The 19,747-nt window shown below is 43.2% G+C and overlaps 1 protein-coding gene across 1 annotated transcript in view; it reads left to right on the top strand.

The window, feature by feature from the left end:
• Window positions 1–19,747, top strand: part of LOC144677033 (vasoactive intestinal polypeptide receptor 2-like) — a 215,023-nt gene that overhangs the window by 90,277 nt on the left and 104,999 nt on the right. Inside the window, exon 5 of the mRNA XM_078537306.1 lies at window positions 12,506–12,603. Coding sequence (XP_078393432.1) covers window positions 12,506–12,603 — 98 coding nt within the window. The remainder of the gene's footprint in view (window positions 1–12,505; window positions 12,604–19,747) is intronic.

The following is a 19,747-nucleotide window of genomic DNA, read 5'->3' as shown; positions in this document are numbered from 1 at the left end:
AGTCACTGAATAACTAAATTAAACAAATTTTATTTATCACAAACAGCAATGTGATGCGTTTCCTTAATTTATGCATTCATTCATGCGATGTTGGTGTTTCTGGAAAGGCCAACATTTATTGCCCATCCATAATTCCCCTCAGGAAGATGTTGGTGAGCTGCCTGAATGAATTGCTGGGCTATTACAGAGGGCAGTTAAGGGTCAACCACATTTACTGTGTATCTAGAGTCACATATTTACGTATTGGTGAGGACGGCAAATTTCCTTCTCTAAAGGGCTTTGGTGAACCAGTTGGGTTTTGACAACAAACTGACAGCTTCATGGTCACCATTACAGGTCCTAGCTTTCTATTCCAGATTTATTTAATTTATTGAATCTAATTCTCTACTGGCGGAACTTGAACTCACAACTCCAGAAATAAGAACAAAAAATGTCGCAAATACTCAGCAGGTCTAGCAGCACCTGTGGAGTGAAAAACAGAGTCAATGTTTCAGGTCAATGACCATTCCTCAGATTTGGAAGATATTTTGGTCCAGGCCTCTGAACTACTAATCCAATAAAATAGTCACTGTGCTAGTCTATTAATGATGACAAGTTATTCTGTTTTACTGAAGGTTGCCAGACCACTGAGGAGAACTCCCCTGCTGTGGTTTAACATAATGCCACGCAGTTGTTTACAGCTATCAGAGAGAGCAGACTAGGCCTGGGCTGGAAAAACTAAGTAGACTAACTGAGATGCATGATCTGTAATTCACCCAGGCCTACCTGTTTCCTGATAAATACATGCCTGTTCAGATTGCTCCCCCTTTCATTCTAATAAGCGAATGTGTTTAAAGCTACTGCGAGAAAAGCCCTTCAGGGTTTTAGATACAGTTACAGCATGATTGGACTCAAATCAAATTTTCGGGGATAAAAACAGAAAGTGCTGGAAAAACTCAGCAGGTCTGGCCGCATCTGTTGGCAGAGAAACAGAGTTAACGTTTCGAGTCCAATGTGACTCTTCTTCGGAATGGAAGGGAGGTAGAAATGTGATGGGTTTTATGCGGTTTAAAGGGGGAAGGGGTAGTAGAACAAAAGGGAAGGCCTGGGACAGGTAGAGGGTGGGAGGGATTAAGTAACAAAGATGTCATGGAACAAAAGGAAGAAGGGAATCGCAATGGTTTTTGTAAACAAACAAAGCATTGGTCCAGAGTGAGTATTAATGACAGAATAATGAACAGATCTAACTGAAAGCAAAAGACATGAAAACAAGAAACAGACTGACATTTTTTTTGGTGGGGGGGTGGGTAGTGGAGGAGAAGGGAAATCAAAATGGAGGGCAGGGTTCATGGTCTGAAGCTGTTGAACTCCATGTTGAGCCCAGAAGTTGTAAAGTGCCTAATCGGAAGATGAGGCGCTCTTCCTAAAGCTTGCATTGAGCTTCACTAGAACATTACAGCTGGCCAAGGACAGAAGTGTGGGATTCAGAGCAGGATGCTGAATTAAAATGGCAAGCAGCCTTGTTTGTTGTCTCATCTGAAAGTGCACAGCTCCATCAGGGCTGTACTTGAGAGTCAGTCTAGATTTACAAGCTCGTGTCTCTGGGGTGGGACTTAGGGACATAAACATAAGAGCAGGAGTAGGCCAGTCAGCCCATCGTGCCTGTTCCACTATTTAATCCAATCATGGCTGATTATCCACTTCAATGCCTTTTTCCACCACACTTTCCCCAAATCCCTCTATGTCATTGGTATTTAGAAATTGGGAATCTCTACTTTAAACATACTCAATGACTAAATTTCCACAGCCCTCTGGGGTAGAGAATTCCAAAGATTCACAGCTCTCTGAGCAAAAAAATTCTATTCATCTAGGACCCCTTCTTTTGAAATTGTATCCCCTTGTTCTAGACTCCCCTACCAGGGAAAACATCTTACCTGCTTCTACCCTGTCTATCACTTTCAGTGTTTTGTAGATTTCAATGAGATCACCTCTCATTCTTCGACACTCTAGAGAATATAGGCCCAATTTCCCCAAAGTCTCTTCCTTGGACAGCGCTGCCATCCCGGGAACAAGTCTGGTGAACCTTCATTGCACTCCCTCTATGGCAATAATATCCTTCCTAAGGTAAGGGAACCAAAACTGCACACACTACTCCAGGTGCGGTCTAACCAAAGTTCTATACAATTGGAGCTAGGCTTTGCTACTCCTATACTCAAATCCTCTTGTGATAACATACCATTAGCCTTCCTAATAGATTGCTGCACCTGCATGCTAGCTTTCAGTGACTTATTGACAAGGACACCCAGGTCCCTTTGTACATCTACACTTTCTAATATCTTACCGTTTAAGAAATACTCTGCTCATCTGTTCTTCCTACCAAAGTGGATGACCTCACATTTTTCCACATTATATTCCGTCTGCCGTTCCTTGCCCACTCACTAAGTCTGTCCAAGTCTGTCAAGCTGCTTTGCATCTTCCTCACAACACACATTCCCACCTAGCTTTGTGTCAAATATAAACTTGGAAATGTTACATTTGGTCCCCAAATCCAAATCATTGATATATATTGCGAACAGCTGGGGCCTGAGTACTGAGCCTTGTGGTACTCCACTTGGGGGAGGTGGTAGCATAGTGGTATTGTCACTAGACTAGTATTCAAGAGACTCAGGGTAATGTTTAGGGGATCTGGGTTCAAATCCCACCACAGCAGACAGTGAAATTTGAATTCAATAAAAACCTGGAATTAAAAGTCTGATGGTGACCATGAAACCATTGTCAATTGTTGTAAAAACCCATCTGGTTCACTAATGTCCTTTAGGGAAGGAAACCTTCTGTCTTCACCTGGTCTGGCCTACATGTGACTCCAGACCCACAGCAATGTGGTTGACTCTTGATACCCTCTGAACAAGGGCAATTAGGGATGAGCAATAAATGCTGGCCTAGCCAGTGACACCTACATCTCATGAATGAGTAAGAAAAAGTCACAGCCTGCTAACATGAGAATGACTCATTTATTCCTTCTGTTTTCTGCCTGTTAGCCAATCCTTAATCCATGCCAGTATATTACCTCCTATACCTATGTGCTTTAATTTTGCTAACCAACCTCCTGTGGGGTACTTTATCAAAAGCCTTCTGAAAATCCAAGTATACCACATCCACCAATTCCCCTTTAATCAATTCTCTTAGTAACATCCTCAAAAAATTCCAAAAGGTTCGTCAAACATGATTTCCCGTTCATAAATCCATGCTGGCTATGCCCAAATCAGATTATTATTATCCAAGTGTACATTTATCACATCTTTTAGAATGGATTCTAGCATTTTTCCTACTATTGATGTAAGGCTAACAGGTCTGTAGTTCCCTGTTTTCGCTTTCCTTCCCTTCTTAAATATTGGGGTGACATTTGCTACCCCCCAGTCTGCATGAACCATTCTAGAAACTATAGAATTTTGGATGATGATCACCAATGCATCCAATATCTCCATAGCTACCTCTTTCAACACTCTGGGATGTAGAATATTAGGTCCCGGTGACATATCAACCTTCAGTCCCATTAATTTCTCCAATACAACCTTCTTACTAATACCACTTTCCTTCAATTCCTCATTTTCCCTAGTCCCTTGGATCTCTAACTCTGGGAGATTTCTTGTATCTTCCTCAGTGAAAATAGATACAAAGTAATTATTTAGCTTTTCTGTCATTTCTCTATTCCCCATTATAAATTCTTCTGACCTTGCCTGTAATGGACCCACATTTGTCTTAACCAAACATTTCCTTTTTACTTACCTATAGAAGCTTTTACAGTCCCTTTTTATGTTTTTTTGCTAGTTTACACCCATATTCTATTCTCCCTTTCTTTTATCAGTTTCTTGGTCCTGCTTTGCTGTATTCTAAAATCCTCCCAATCCTCAGGTTTAGTATTTCTGACAACTTTATAGGCTTTTTCTTTTAATCTTATACAATCCTTAACTTCCTTTCTTAACCACAGTTGACTGACTTCTTTTTGGGTTTTTGTGCCTTGAAGGAATGTACAGTCACTGTAAACTATATAATAATTCTTCGAAGACTGCCCATTGCCTATATACCATCATATCTTTTGATGTACTCTCCCAATTCACCTCAGCCAGTTAGCCCCTCATAACTTCATAATTTCCTTTGTTCAAATTTAACACCCTGGCTTCAGATTGAACTATCTCAGTTTCAAACAAAGGTTCTTTTACAACAAGATTATTAATTAGCCCTTTCTCGTTACATAATACTAGATCTAAAATAGCCTGTTCTCTAGTCGGTTCCTCAACATACTGCTCTTGAAAACCATCTCTAACACACTCCAGAAACTCATCCTCTACAGCATTAGTGCTCATTAGGTTTATCTAGTCCATATGCAGATTGAAGTCACCCATGCTTACTGTATTATCCATGCTACATGCTTCTCTAATCTCCTGATTAATACCATGCCCCACACTACCACTCCTGTTTGGTGGCCTATAAACAACTCCTCCCAATGTTTGCAGCCCCTTGCTGTTTCTTAGCTCCACCCAACCAGATTCCACATTTTGTTCTTCTGATCTGAGATCTTCCATTACTAATGTACTGATCCCATCCCTTATCAGCACAACACCACTTCCTTTTCCTTTTTATCTGTCCTTCCTAAATGTCGAATATCCTTGAATATTCAGTTCCCATTCTTGGTCACCCTGTAGCCACATTTCCGTAAGGGCAATTAGATCATACTCATTTACCTCTATTTGCGCCTTTTAATCATCTATCTTGTTGCAAACATTGTGTGCATTTAGGTACAGTATCTTCAACTCTGTCTTTTTGACATTATTCCATATTCTAAGCCTAGTTGGTGCTCGCCTTTTTTTCACCTGCCTTCTAATTTTGCTTGCTACTTTTCTACTTCCTGTTACCAGCTTTACTTCCTTCCAATTTGAGCTACCCCTCAGGTTCCCATCCCCCTGGCAAACTAGTTTAAACCCTCCCCAACAGCACTAGCAAATCTCCCAGCGAGGACATTAGTCCCAGCCCTGTTAAGTGTAACTCATCCATATTGTAAATGTCCCACCTGCCTCAGACCTGATGCTCTCCCTCCTACACCAACTCACCAGCCAAATGTTCAATCGCTCAATCATCCTATTCCTTTGCTCCCTGGCATGTGGCACTGGGAGTAATCCTGAGATTACTGCTTTTGAGGTTCTGCTTTTTAATTTCTTTCCTAATTCCCTAAAATCCTCTTTCAGGACCTCCCCCCTCTTCTTACCTATGTCATTGGTACCAACCTAACAACCTCTGGCTGTTCACCCTCCCCTAGGAGGATGCCCTGCAGTCGCTCCATGACATCCTTGGCCCTGGCATCAGGGAGGCAACAATCATCTTGCAGTCAAGTTTACTGCCACAGAGACACCTGTCTGATTCCCTGACTATCAAATCCCTATTGCTCTTCCACTCTTCTTCCTCCCCTCCTGTGCAGCTGTGGTGCCATGGACTTGGGTCTGGCTGCATGCCCCTGAGGAACCATTGACTACACTGTACTCAGGGGACTCCTGCACTACCTGCCTTGTTCTCTTAGGTTGTCTGGTGATCACCCATTCCCTCTCTGCCTGCATGCTCCTAACCTGCAGTGTGACCACCTCCCTAAACATGCTATCCACGTAGTTCTCAGCGTTGCAGATGCACAACAGTAAATCCAACCACCAAAGCCCAGAGCTGCAGCCGGTGACACTTCCTACAAATGTGTTTGGCTAGGAAAAATGATGCATCCATGACTTCCCACATATCGCAGGATGTGCGTTCCAAAGGGCTGAGCTAACCTGCCATGCCATAACTTTAAAAACTATTTATTACGATTAGAATAAGTAGAATAACTTACCAGTTACTCACCAAACAGCTTTTTCCCCTGTACTGAAGTAAAAGCCAACTACTGGAGGCTGAAAAATGGCAGAAAAAGAAAGGAGCACCTCCCTCACTAAATTCCCTCACTTACCAAACTCCCACTTTACACACTGTGCACTTGAAGCAGCATTCAGAGCAGATATAACAGCACTGAGGAAGGCCTGTTTTTATACTTTCTGAAAAACAACTGATTGAAGCTTCTGAAAACCAGTTTAAGCTCACTGCCTAATTAACTAGCTGCAGCTGCTCTCAAAGAGTTTGCGTACCCCTGTTTTAAGGCTGGAATAAAACTTAACTCCTCTTAGCTTAAGGAGTAATTTTTAGTTAATTGCTAAATTAAAGAGAATAAAAAAGAAAAAAAAAACTAGACTTTAGACTGCAGCGGTTCAAGAAGGCAGCTCACCACCGCCTTCTCAAGGGAAACTAGGGATGGGCAATAAATGCTGGCCCAGCCAGCAAAGCCCACATCCCGTGAATGAATTAAAAAAAGATAGAAATTAACCCTTAAAACGCCCTCACTCACCAGCTCTCAGTGAAGATCAAATAGCACTGATAAAGGCCTATTTTTATCCTTTCTGAAAATGCACTGATTCAAGGTTCTGAAGAAGCTTGAATAGAGGCCAATTCAAGTGTTGAATCCACCTCCTTCTGGATTCAGAGACAAGGGTGCTAACAACTGAAGCATGACAGGCACCTCATGCCCAACAAACATGGTATTGCAGATGCACCAGTCAGAAGAAAATACTCGAGAGGATAATTTCCTCTCGAGAGGATTCTCCCACTCACCCACCATTAGCTGCCAAGGAGCCACAGAAAACCCAGAAAAATGTTATATGGACCATTTATGTTTTTTTCTTCTGGGCTTTCTGTGATTTAACCCCTAGGTTGCCATTACCAGGAGGAGCTGCACAGGGAAGGTGGAATGTCTAGGATTACACTATTTAGTAGGGTTTAACTACTGTTTTAGTGATAATGCATGGAATTGAGGTACATTGGTAGCAATGGACAGTGCTGGGCTGTGATAGAAATGGAGCAGTGCTGGGTTTTGGGAGCTCATTAAAAGATTGAAGATGTAGCTGGTTACAGAGCAGTGGGAAGTGCCTTTAAAGACGGGCCAGAAGTGAGTGGAACACTTTTGCAGGGTGAAGAATCTTCCTGGCCCACAAAAATCATTACACCATTGAAGACTTATATGGTTCAGTAGTGAAGAAAGCTGCAGTGATCCACTCCGATTTTGTTGGTCCCTGAAAGCTCATTTGGGCCTTACAGCTGTCATTGGTGCTAATTGACATGTTTAAATAGGCTCGCCCTTCTTTCCGGTGGGATTGCTGTTCACCTGCTTTCCAGCCCACTCCAAAATCACAGAGTGGTTTCCAGCTCGGTTAAAAGTGTCGGGAATGAGGTGGTGTGTGGTGACATTTTAAGCCAATAATAAAGACAGAAATCACCCATTTTAACATTGGACTTCCCATGGGAAAGATTCAGAGTGGAATTCCACTGCATTCCCATTATGACTTCATACATAGGATGTTTTTGTGTTGTGTTAAAGATGTTAGTCAGCTTTTGTTTGGTTGCTCTGTAGGCATTTTTATTGTATGGGATTATAGGATTGACACCTGTGGTTTATGGATCACATTCTCTCCATTTTTAATTAACATCAATTGGGTTTGGTGACTAAGTAAGTCAGATCCGATTTTTATTATTTAATATTATAGTATTTTATGGGTGATTACCTAATGTTTTGATGATTATACTGCACTTCCATGAGAACCACTAACCAATGGGCTTGGAACCCTTCAATGGTGTTAGATGTTTGTAGCCAACTTCAAATGGTTTTCGTTGTACATAGAACTTGTAAATAAGTGGGCAAGATAAGAGGTTACATGTAAATTAATGGGTTACTTGTTTACGTTTGTGTCAGAATTATAACAGCCTTTTCAAACTATTCCGGTGGCACTCCAGTTTCCATTGTGAAGAGTGAGAGTCAAGAGCCCTTGCAGAGATAGACTTATTCTTGATCTGGTCAGTGCTGTACCTGAATATCACAGAATCACAGAATCTCACAGTGCAGAAGAGGCCCTTCGGCCCATCAAGTCTGCACTGACACATGAGAAACACCTGACCTACCTACCTAATCCCATTTACCAGCACTTGGCCCATAGCCTTGAATGTTATGACGTGCCAAGTGCTCATCCAGGTACTTTTTAAAGGATGTGAGGCAACCCTCCTCCACCACCCTCCCAGGCAGCGCATTCCAGACCGTCACCACCCTCTGGGTAAAAAAAGTTTTTCCTCACATCCCCCCCTAAACCTCCTGCCCCTCACCTTGAATTTAAGTCCCCTTGTGACTGACCCTTCAACTAAGGGGAACAGCTGCTCCCTATCCAATATGGATTACTTCTATTTATTTGGTCATGGAATGTGTTAGTGGGGTGATGAGCCACCTTCTTGAACCACTGCTAGTTCACCTACAGAGCTGTTAGGGAGGGAGTCCCAGGATTTTGACCCAGCAACAGTGAAATAACAACTCTTCCTGTGCTTAGGTTAACGCCAGCCAGTCCATCTGACTGAGGTCAGTGATGAGTCAAGCACATTTCAGTGGGTCTGGAGTGGTATGTAAGGCAGACCAGATAAGGATGGCAGATTCCCTTCCCTAAAGAGCATTAGTGAACCAAATGGGCTTTGATGACAACCCAGTAGTTTTATGGTCACTACTACTGAGACCAGCTTTTAATTCCAGAGTTATTTAGTTAATTAAATTTAAATTCCTCCAGCTGCTGTGATAGGATTTGTCTTTGGAGCATTAGTCCAGGCCTCATACAGACTCGAAACGTTAACTGTGTTCCTCTCCGCAGATGCTGTCAGACCTACTGAGTTTCTCCAGGTATTTTTATTTTTGCTCTGGATGACTAGTTCAGTAACAATAAGACTATACCACCGTTTCCTTGAAGCTAATATGGGAAATAGTCTCACTCCTGGGGAGGCGGTGGCATTGTGTATTGTCACTGGACTGGTAATCCAGGGACCCAGGGTAATGCTCTTGGGACTGGGTTTTGAATCCCACCACGGCATATGGTGGAATTTGAATTCAATCAAAATCTGGAATTAAAAGTCTGCAGTAATGTGGTTGACTCTAAACTGCCCTCTGAAATGGCCTAGCAAGTCACTCAGTTGTATAAAACTGCTACAAAGTCAATAAAAAGGAATGAAACCAGACGGACCACCCAGCATCGACATAGGCACCAGAAATGACAATGGCAAACCCAGCCATGTTGACCCTGCAAAGTCCTCCTTACTAACAACTGGGGGCTTGTGCCAAAATCGGGAGAGCCGTCTTACAGACTAGTCAAGCAACGGCTTGACACAGTCTTCCTCACAGATCATGTCCCAGATACCATCATTACCCACCCTGGGTATGTCCTGTCCCACTGGCAGGACAGACCCAGCAGAGGAGGCGGCACAGCAGTATACAGTCAGGAGGAAATTGCCCTGGGAGTCCCCAACATAGCCTCCAGACCCCATGAAGTCTCATGGCATCAGGTCAATGACACCTCCTGCTGATTACCCACTATCGCCTCCCCTCAGCTGATGAATCAGTGCTCCTCCATGTTGAACACCACTTGGAGGAAGCACTGAGGAAGGCAAAGGTGCAGAATGTACTTTGGGTGGGGGGCTTCAATGTCCGGTGGCTCGGTAGTACCACCATAGACCGAGCTGGCCGAGTCCTAAAGGACATAGCTGCTAGACTTGGTCTGTGGTAGGTGGTGAGGGAACCAACAAGAGGGAAAAACATACTTGACCTCATCCTCACCAAGCTGCCTGCCGTAGGTGCATCTGTCCATGACAGTATTGGTAGGAGCGGCCACCACACAGTTCTTTCGGAGACAAAGTCCCGTCTTCACAGTAAGGATACCCTCCATCGTGTTTTGTGGCACTACCGCCTTGCTAAATACTAAATCATAAGTTCATGATTTCGAACAGATCTAGTAACTCAAGATTGGGCAACCATGAGGTGCTGTGGACGTTCAGCAGGAGCAGAATTGTACTCGAACACAATCTGTAACCTCATGGCCCGGCATATCCCCCACTCTACCATTACCATCCAGCCAGGGGATCAACCCTGGTTCAATGAAGGGTGCAGGAGGGCATGCCAGGGGCAGCACCAGGCACACCTAAAAATGAGGTGTCAACCTGGTGATGCTACAACACAGGACTACTTGCATGCCAAATAGCATAAGCAGCAAGTGATAGACAAGGCTAAGCGATCCCACAACCAATGGATCAGATCTAAGCTCTGCAGTCCTGCCACACCCAGTCGTGAATGCTGGTGGACAATTAAACAACTCACTGGAGGAGGAGGCTCAACAAATATCCCCATCTTCAGTGATGGAGAAGCCCAGAACAACAGCACAAAAGATCAGGCTGAAGCATTTGCAAAAACCTTCAGCCAGAAGTGCAGTGTGGATGATCCATCTAGGCCTCCTCCAGAGGTTCCCAGCATCACAGAAGCATCACAGCCTTCAGCCAATTCGATTCACTCCAGGCGATATCAAGAAACAGCTGAAGGCACTGGATACTGCAAAGGCTATGGGCCCTGACAATATTCCGGCAATAGTACTGAAGACTTGTGCTTCAGAACTTGTCGCACTCCAGCCAAGCTGTCCCAGTACAGCTACAACACTGGCATCTACCTGGCAATTGCCCAGATATGTCTTATACACAAAAAGCAAGACAAATCCAACCCAGCCAATTACCGCCCCATCAGTCTACTCTCGATCATCAGTAAAATAATGGAAGGGGTCATCAACAGTGCTATCAAGCTGCGCTTGTTTAGCAATAACTTGCTCACTGATGCCCAGTTTGGGTTCCACCAGGGCCACTCAGCTCCTGACCTCGTTACAGCCTTGGTTCAAACATGGACAAAAGAGGTGAGGTGAGAGTGACTGCATTGATATCAAGGCAGCATTTGACCGAGTGTGGCATCCAGGAGCCCTAGCAAAACTGGATTCAACGGGAATCAGGGGGAAATCTCTCTGCTGGTTGCATTCCATGCCTAGCACAAAGGAAGATGGTTGTGGTTGTTGGGGGTCAGTCATCTCAGTTCCAGGACATCATTCTCGGAGTTCCTCAGGGTAGTGTCCTCGGCCCAACCATCTTCAGCTGCTTCATCAATGACCTTCCTTTCATCATAAGCTCAGAAATGAGGATGTTCGCTGATGTTTGCACAATGTTCAGCACCATTCGCGACTCCTCAGATACTGAAGTAATCCATGTCCAAATGCAGCAAGAGCTGGACAATATCCAGGCTTGGCTGATAAGTGGCAAGTAACATTCGCGCCACATAGGTGCCAGGCAATGACCACCTCCAACAAGAGAGAATCTAACCATCGCCCCTTGACAGTCAATGGTGTTACCATTGCTGAATCCTCAACTATCAACATCCTGGGAGTTACCATTGACCAGAAAATGAACTAGACTAGCCATAAAAATACAGTGGCTACAAGAGCAGGTCAGAGGCTAGGAATAATGTGACGAGTATCTCACCTCCTGACTCCCCAAAGCCTGTCCACCATCTACAAGTCACAAGTCAGGAATTTGATGGAATACTTCCCACTTGCCTGGGTGAGTACAGCTCCCACAACACTCAAGAAGCTTGACACCATCCAGGACAAAGTAGCCCACTTGATTGGCACCTCTTACAGATATATTCACTCCCTCCACCACCGACGCACAGTGGCAGCAGTGTGTACCATCTACAAAAGGCACTGCAGAAACTCACCAAGACTCCTTAGACAGCACTTTCCAAACCCACGACCTTCCCATCTAGAAGGACAAGGGCAGCAGATACATGGGAACACCACCACCTGGAATTTCCCTCCAAGCCATTCACCATCCTGACTTGGAAATATATCGCCGTTCCTTCACTGTCGATGGGTCAAATTTCTGGAACTCCCTCCCTAAGAGCACTGTGGGTGTATCTACACCACATGGACTGCAGCGGTTCAAGAAGGCAGTGCACTAGCACCATCTCAAGGGCAATTAGAGACAGGCAATAAATGTTAGCCATTCCGTAAATGAATTTTAAAAAACTCGACCTAGCACTGGCTCAGATTAACAAGCACAATTTTTATATAAGTTGCTTTTTGAGCATGGATGAAGTAGTGGAATTCCAATAATATAAAAGCCAAATACTGCAGATGTTGGAAATCTGAAATAAAACCATAAAGTCCTGGAAATACTCAGCAGGTCAGACCGCATCTGGAGAGAGAAACAGGTTTAACACTGAGTTGAATATGACTCTTCTTCAGAACCTGAATTACAAGTCCATCAATTGAAGTAATAATGGCGGAAATAATTTGAGATGATAAATTAAAAGTAGCACATGAAGAGACATATTAGTTTAAGTTCAATATTTCCAGTAGTGCAATAGTACTAGTAAACTAATTAAACCCAGCAATAGCATTGCAATTTCATCAAATTGATGATGCATCAACTGGAACTGATCATTTCCCATATAATCTCCGGGTAAGGCTAGAGTGCCTGCTGTCAGATTTTATTCAATTACTGTTACTGACTGACGTATAATTGACCATGGTTTAGTTGGCTTACTGTTGTCTTTTATTTCTCCAAGGCTAACTTTTACGTGCTACTGAGGGCTATTTATACGCTGGGACACGGTGCCTCCTTGGCTGCTCTCACGACTGGATCAGCGATTCTTTGTTTCTTTAGGTGAGAAACACTTATTTGTAACATTTAGATTCACAGTAATTGCCTTTTGTGGTTCTTGGGCAGAGATGGGTGGGGGTTGGGGTCGAGGATGCATAGTATAGTCTCAATGGTTAACATAGTCTTGCATGAGTTTGATGAATGAAATGGCCTTCTCTGCTTTCTGATGTTTGTAGTATAAGGGTTTCTAGCATAGCAAGGGTTAATGTGGGACTAGGAAAACAGTACTCCCCACAGTGTGATGTAGAGAGTCACATGATAGTAGACTGAGTGCAGCAGTAGTCTTGCAGAAGCCAGCATGGAGACTGCACCCGTACAGGGCTGCACCTTGGAGATGTAAAAAGTTATGAGTTTTTGATAAACACTTAGGGCAGAACTTTTCCCTCGTCAGGAGAGCGCGCGCCCGACCCGAACGAGAGTAAAATAGTGCACGATAATGTCGGGCAAGCGTTCCGATGTCATTGCGCAGTCTTGCGATACTTCGCTTGGCAGGCATGCACGACCAGTGGCAGCACGCCCGCCAACAATGAAGAGGCCTATTAAGGCCCTTAATCAATTAATTAAATCAAATATTTCGCTGCTTGTCCAACTGTTCGGTTGGCAGGCTGGGGAATAGACCAAGCGGCCTTTGCATTTTGTGCGAAACCTCATCCACGGCCGGGATGAGGTTTCGACCAGTGATTTAAAAAAAAACTTTTAAAACTCATTTTTAACATGTCCCTGCTCATGTGACAGAGTCACATGAGGGGACATGTTTTCCTTATTTTTCTACTCTTCATTTGTAATGTTAAAAATCTTCAGCTCGCTGAGGCAGCTCTGTGCCTTCAGGGAGCTTTCACTGAGCGCACCCCCGCGCATGCGCACGCTTCAGCGCTTGCGCTCCTCCCGCTCCCACCCTGGCAGCGCTGAGGCTCTGAGCATGCCTTTCACGCCGTTAATTGGCCGGCCAGTGTGAAATTGCGATCGGGGCCCGATCGCGGGTGGCGGTCAGTTTCATGGCCGCTCCCGGGCCTACCCACCACACCGGCCCAATGAGGTAAAAACCCTGCCCTAAATGTTTAAGCATTCAACCCTCCAGACCTCTCAGTGAGACACCAAACATGGTGGTAATGAAAGATGGACCCTGAAATCCTGAAAGCACAGCTGGAGACCACCTAAAAAACATTCCATTGCCTGACCTAATCGATCACAGAGGCAGAGTCAAGGGACCTAGTCAGATCACAAAAAGGGTGAGCAAAATTCAGCAAATAAATAAAGGCTGAAAGGCAGCAGAAGAATCCACTGTGCAGATGAAAAGAAGATCCTAAGTGAACGCAGAGTCACAAGACCTAGCCAGATCACAAAAAGGGTGAGCAAAGTTCACTAAAAGGCTGTACATATCTTTTAAAAGTCATCAGGGCACAAACCAGACAGAGCTTACAGATTGTTTAAGAAGTGCAGCTGAGGGAACACTGAGTCCAAAGTCAGTGCCTTACCATGTGGTGGCTGAGCGTGAATGAATGAATGAATAAAAGCAATTCTTAAAACAGAAGCCAGAGCCAAAAAGCTTAAGTTCTTGGCCAGAATGAGTTTGAAGAAAAGCTTTTGTGCCAGCAGCAGTCAGAATTTCCCCTTTGAAATGCACCTTGAACAGCCCAAGGCCCGAGTCAGCTCCTGACCACATGGTGGCTGAGTTCGCTCCAATCGAAAGTAAATAATTAAAAACAATCATCAGTTAAAAACCGCAGCAAAAGCCCGGAATCAACAGTTTCATGACCCAAAAACCATTTCGCGATTGCGGGGAAGACTCAGAAAGGTCGATCCAGCAAGTCGCTGCTGAAAATTTAAAACACGGAAATTGCAATCACCATTAATGCGAGAGCCTGCCAAAACTGGCAAGTGAGGGAAACCTCACTGAGAAGAAGCATTGACAGAATGATTACAGTTGTGCCATCTTGGAAGAGAGAAAAAATTTAAAGCTGTATCACAAATCAGCCATGGATAGCAAAGTAACATTACCAGACCAATTTAAGCTAAGGCAAGAGCCAAACTGCACCCAGAATTTGGCATCCTGGAGAAGAAAATTTTTAGAATACAGGAGTACATCAGGATTAAGCAAGAAATCAGAAGAAGTCCAAGTTAATACATTTTTATACTTGTTTGGTGTATTTGCAAATGAAGTAATCCTAAGCCAAGGGATAGGTGAATCCTCAACCATATTTGGTGAAATATTAAAAGCCTTTGACAAATATTTTAAACTCCAAGTTGAGGAGAGCACAGACCTTAAAATAAGATCTAAAACATCCCCAATAAAGCACTAAAGGGGCAAGGAAACCCCAGGGCAAGGGAGACAGGGGACCCCAAAGCGAGGGAGACAGGAGACCCCAGGCCAAGGGAAGCAAACCTAAACAAACCTCAAGATGATTGTAGACCATGTCCAGATCAATGAAGTGCAAGAACCAGAGAGTTTAGTGCAGAGGAAAAAAAGAAGCTGAGAAGCAGACAAAATGTTTAAAAATAGAGCTTTTTGAAAATGCCAACATCAAACTGCAACAGTAGGTGGCAGTGTGGAGAAAGCAGCTGGCTGTGAATGAAGGAAAGCTACCTGATCTAACCCAAAAGAAACAAAACCTACAAAAAGAAAGTGAAGCTATTCCACAGGAAAATGTTCATATTGAAGCTGAACTGGAAGATTTGAAACACAAGATTCAAGCTGAGTATATACCTTTAAAAATGAACCAAACTTTTCAAGATCTGAACAAGCAAATTTCTGAGGCATCACATAGGTACAAAGAGGCTTTGAAAGAAACAGAAAGGTTGAATGCATGCCTGTGAGTGTGAGCATTTGTTGCACTTTGTAGAGAAAATTAACAAACTAAATGAATGTGAAGAGTAGAGCAAACTTTCCCTAACAAGAGAATTCCCAGGTGAGCATACTCTACGCTGCCTGAGAGGGTGGTAGAAGTGAAATCCTCATAACATTTAAAAAGTACTTGGATATGCACTTGACATGCCATATTTTACAAGGCTATGGGCCAAAAGCAAGAAGATGGGATTAGAATGGATGGCTACTTGTTGGCTGGCTTGGATAAAATGGGCCGAATGGCCCTCCACGGTATAAATTTCTATGATTCTATGATACTCTAAGCCAGCTGTGGTGCAAGAGAAGTCAGGGACTGTGGGAGATGAACAACTGCTATGAACTATTCATGGGGCTCCTTAAAAACTGTCCTTAAAATGTTCATTATTACGCAGCTATTGATGGGTCAGAATAAAACCAAACAGCACTAAAAGAAAATTCACAATATCCCAGTCAATTGGTTGTATTTGGTGAAGGAGCAAGAGCTGGAAAGTTTGTGTAGAAGCAGCAACAATAGCCAGTAATGAATTAATGTCATGTAAGGGGTTATCCGTGATTCTGTATCCCAGTGAAGAACCAGAATGTGGCTCAAAGACCAACACCACCTACAGGTGTGGCCCCCCAGTGAGAGCTTTGGGTTGTGGACCAACGCCACAGATCACAATGGTAAAGATGGAGTAGAAAGGCCATTAAGTCCTTATCAGAAAGAGCCTAAAAATCTCTCCATTGCAACAACTAATTGTTTCTTAAATAATGCCAGCGTGTTCACCTCCAATGCTGCACCAAGGTGAAAGAACTTCCTGATATTAGCCGTAACTTTGCCTTTGAACCTGTGTTCATTTGCAACACTTATGGTAATTTTCTGTATTGTTTATCATCATATACAACTAATTTTCCAAATTTATTTTTCCACATAATTTATTATCTTAACCACCATTTCCCCACACTTCAGATCTTTGAGATAGCATGTTAAGAGACTCATGGCAAAGATAATGTATGATTAGTCAAGAAGGCAAATGGTTAAAGATATGGTTGGAGAGTGAAAAGGAAAGGGTACAGGGTAAAAGGAAGTTAGTCAGATGGAAAATATACAGTAAGCAGTGTGCCACAAGTGTCTGTGGATAGATGAAATTTATTTCAAAATTTGCTGATGACTCCAAGTTGGGGGAGTACAGTGAATTGTGGTGAGGATTACAATAAACTGCAGTCAACGCTGAATTGACAGATAACAATGTGGCAGATGTAGCTGATGTAGAGAGTGAATTAATAGGTTTTGAAGTTAGATTTGGGAAAGTGAACAGAGGGGCCTTTTATAGGTACAACAATCATTAAAAGCAAGTAGAGAAAGGCCGTAAATAAGCCAAATGGGATCCCTGGTTGAGTATCTCGAGACACGGAATATAAAAAGAGACTAGCTATAGTGATGGAGCCTCTGGAAGTATGGGCGTTGTAAGTTAGAGTTGCTAATCCTCCAGGATTGTCTTGGAGTCTTGAGGAATTGTAGGTTAATCTCCAGGACACTGCTGTGAGCAACCATGGAGACAAGTTATATGAGCAATAATTTGTCTTTAAAAATTTTTTGAATACTTTTATGCATTAGGTACAAAAATATCAGACATAGGCTAGAGCACTATTTGGCAGTCAGGAATCATCAAGTTTGATAATGAAGAGTCAGTTCACTTTCCAATTGGTATGGGAAGGTGAGTTTGGATATGTTGGGTTACCAATGGCAGGAGTGTGGGACGAGGGCTCTTAGAAGCAGGAGGTCATGTGCTGACACCTCCAGAAATATGTCCAATCACAGCTGGCAACCTCAATGTAGTCACTGGTTAATAAAGACTGTTGTTTTCCTATACCTAATAAAATTATATTTGTAAGAAACATGGCCTTCTGTTGAGTTACCTTTACATCATTTGACTATTTACTGGCACTACAGAAAATCTGGTTATATATTGTTCCTGTTCATGTTAGCCAACTCCTTAAGAAAATTATTACTTTTTCAGTGAAAATATGAGAAAACTTCACATATCACATGAACATTTTAAAACATTGGGCCAACACACTTTGTTTAGTTAAGATGTTCCTAAGATGTTTCCAAGGCTGTAACATTTGGAACAGAATTTTGGAACAGATGGTTCCTAAAGGTTTCCACTTCATGGCTGGGCCTGTCATAGATTAATTGAAAGATTGATGACCATGATTAGTCAACAACTCCATTATCATTGTAGCATACAATTACCAGGATGGTAGAAGGCGAACTAGACAAACCACAAATTTCAGATATACCCATATTTTGAAAAGATTGAAGCTGAATGAGAGCAAAAGCAGCATGAGAGACCAAAAATTAAATGCTTGTCTTTCATGCAGCTCACGGGGTTTTGTCTGGGCTAATAGTTGGAGCGCAAGGCTGTGATAAGAAAAGTTATTCTAGGGAGAAGCCAGATTTGGAAGCTCACACCTAGTAAATCATAGCAGCCATTAGACAATTATGGAGTGGCTTGGGTGACTATCTTAGATGAACATTAAGGTTATTTGAATAAATGTTTGATTTTATAATGCCTAAAACCTCCTGTTGGTAATAATACCAATTCTGATCTTGTTTAAAGTAGAAACAAGAGACCCAAACTTGCTTGACCTCTTCCCTGAAGACAGGTGTAAAGTTCAGGGAAGAAGAGCAGAGACCTTTTCTGCTGGCTCTCTGTCCCTTCGATCAGCAGTCAGAAAGCCATTTCCTCTGAGGCCTGGAGTGCAGTAGCAGGCCAATACTCCAAAAGTCCAATATCTTTGGACCGTTTGTTGCCCTGTTCTAATCAAGTGTCAGAGCAGCATATTAAAATATCCTTCTCCTCAGGTTCCCAGATCCTATCTCTTTAATGCTTTGGTCCAGTTAGAAGCCTACAAAAAATGTAGTATAATGGGTTCATGTTACATATGTAAATAGAACAATCTACATCGATCACATGACAGCAGAGTATGCTGAGAGATAGTTCTATGTAGAGCCTCGTGGTAAGCCTGTACTGTACATTATATAATGTGCAATAAAAGGCAAAGTTTACCTGCAGCCTTGACTCCAGCAGTATTTATAAATCCAGACCATAGACAACCTCATCTAAAACCCACAACAATGATAACAGAACAAACTCCATCTTTACCTCTTTGCGGCACTCTTCTGGCCACCGTACCCGCACCGCCCACCCCTCCCCTCTCCCCCCACTTCCACCCCTCTTCCCCCACTCCCCTCCCTTCCCTCTCCTCCCTTCTCCTCTCCCCCTCCCCTCTCCTCTATCCCCTCCCCTCCTCCCCTCCCCTTCTCCCCTCCTCCTCCCCTCACTTCTTCCCTCCCCCTCCCCTCCCCTCTCCCCCCTCTCTCCTCCCCTCCCCCCTCCCATCCCCCCTTCCCCTCCCTCCTCCTCCCCCCTCCTCCCTTCCCCTCCCCTCCCCTTCCCCTCCCCTCCCCCTCCTCCCATCCCTCCCCCCTCCCCCTTCCCCCCCTCCCCTCCAATCCTGTTTTGAATTTCATCTGTCTCTGTTGCACCCATTTACCTAACTGAATCGTACTTTGTGAAGCAATGTTACATCAGAAATAGGAGAGAGTAGGTTAAAGAGCCCCTCGAGCCTCCTCTGTCATTCAGTAAAATCATGGCTGAACTTGTTCCTTCAACACCATTTTCCTGCATTATGTGCATAAACTACACTTACCATCAGTTAAGATAATAGAATCAGTGACAAGTTAATTGTAGTAATTACTGTTTTTTTTCCAAATTATCTATTTAATATTAAACATGGCATTAATGGAATGGAACTGATTGTAAAAAAATAATTTATTAGAAGGGAGGTCTCATTTCAACCATTAGCTTTAAAGTGGCTTTTTAATACATCCCCCTGACTTCCTATCATAATTACACGCAGTAATCTTTGCCTTTTGCATGAATATTGATTAGTCATTAATCATGTGGTGTAGGGAAATAGCTCTTCTGAGCATCTGAAGGCTTCATTACTCTTCACTATTTTACAGTGGCTAAAATATTTTATGCACGTTAAGCAACAGCTATTATTTTTAAAACACCCATTTTGATGACATGGCATGATTATGCATCTTATTACTGCAAGGGCTGATAACAGCTTTAACTTATAGAACTTGTAATTTAACTTTGTTTAAAAACCTGGCACCAGGCAACTTGCCTTCCCAATCTGAAAAGAAAATCAGTATCTTGATCATTAAAAAGCTTACAATCTGTCCCAGTGTCCCCAGAAACTGAAAGGAGAGAGGATTTATCTGAGTGAGGCACTCATCAGTTTTGTTTCATT

Source organism: Cetorhinus maximus, chromosome 3 (genome assembly GCF_964194155.1).
Source record: "Cetorhinus maximus chromosome 3, sCetMax3.hap1.1, whole genome shotgun sequence".
Lineage (NCBI taxonomy): Eukaryota > Metazoa > Chordata > Chondrichthyes > Lamniformes > Cetorhinidae > Cetorhinus > Cetorhinus maximus.
This window is presented reverse-complemented; position numbering and strand designations above follow the sequence as displayed.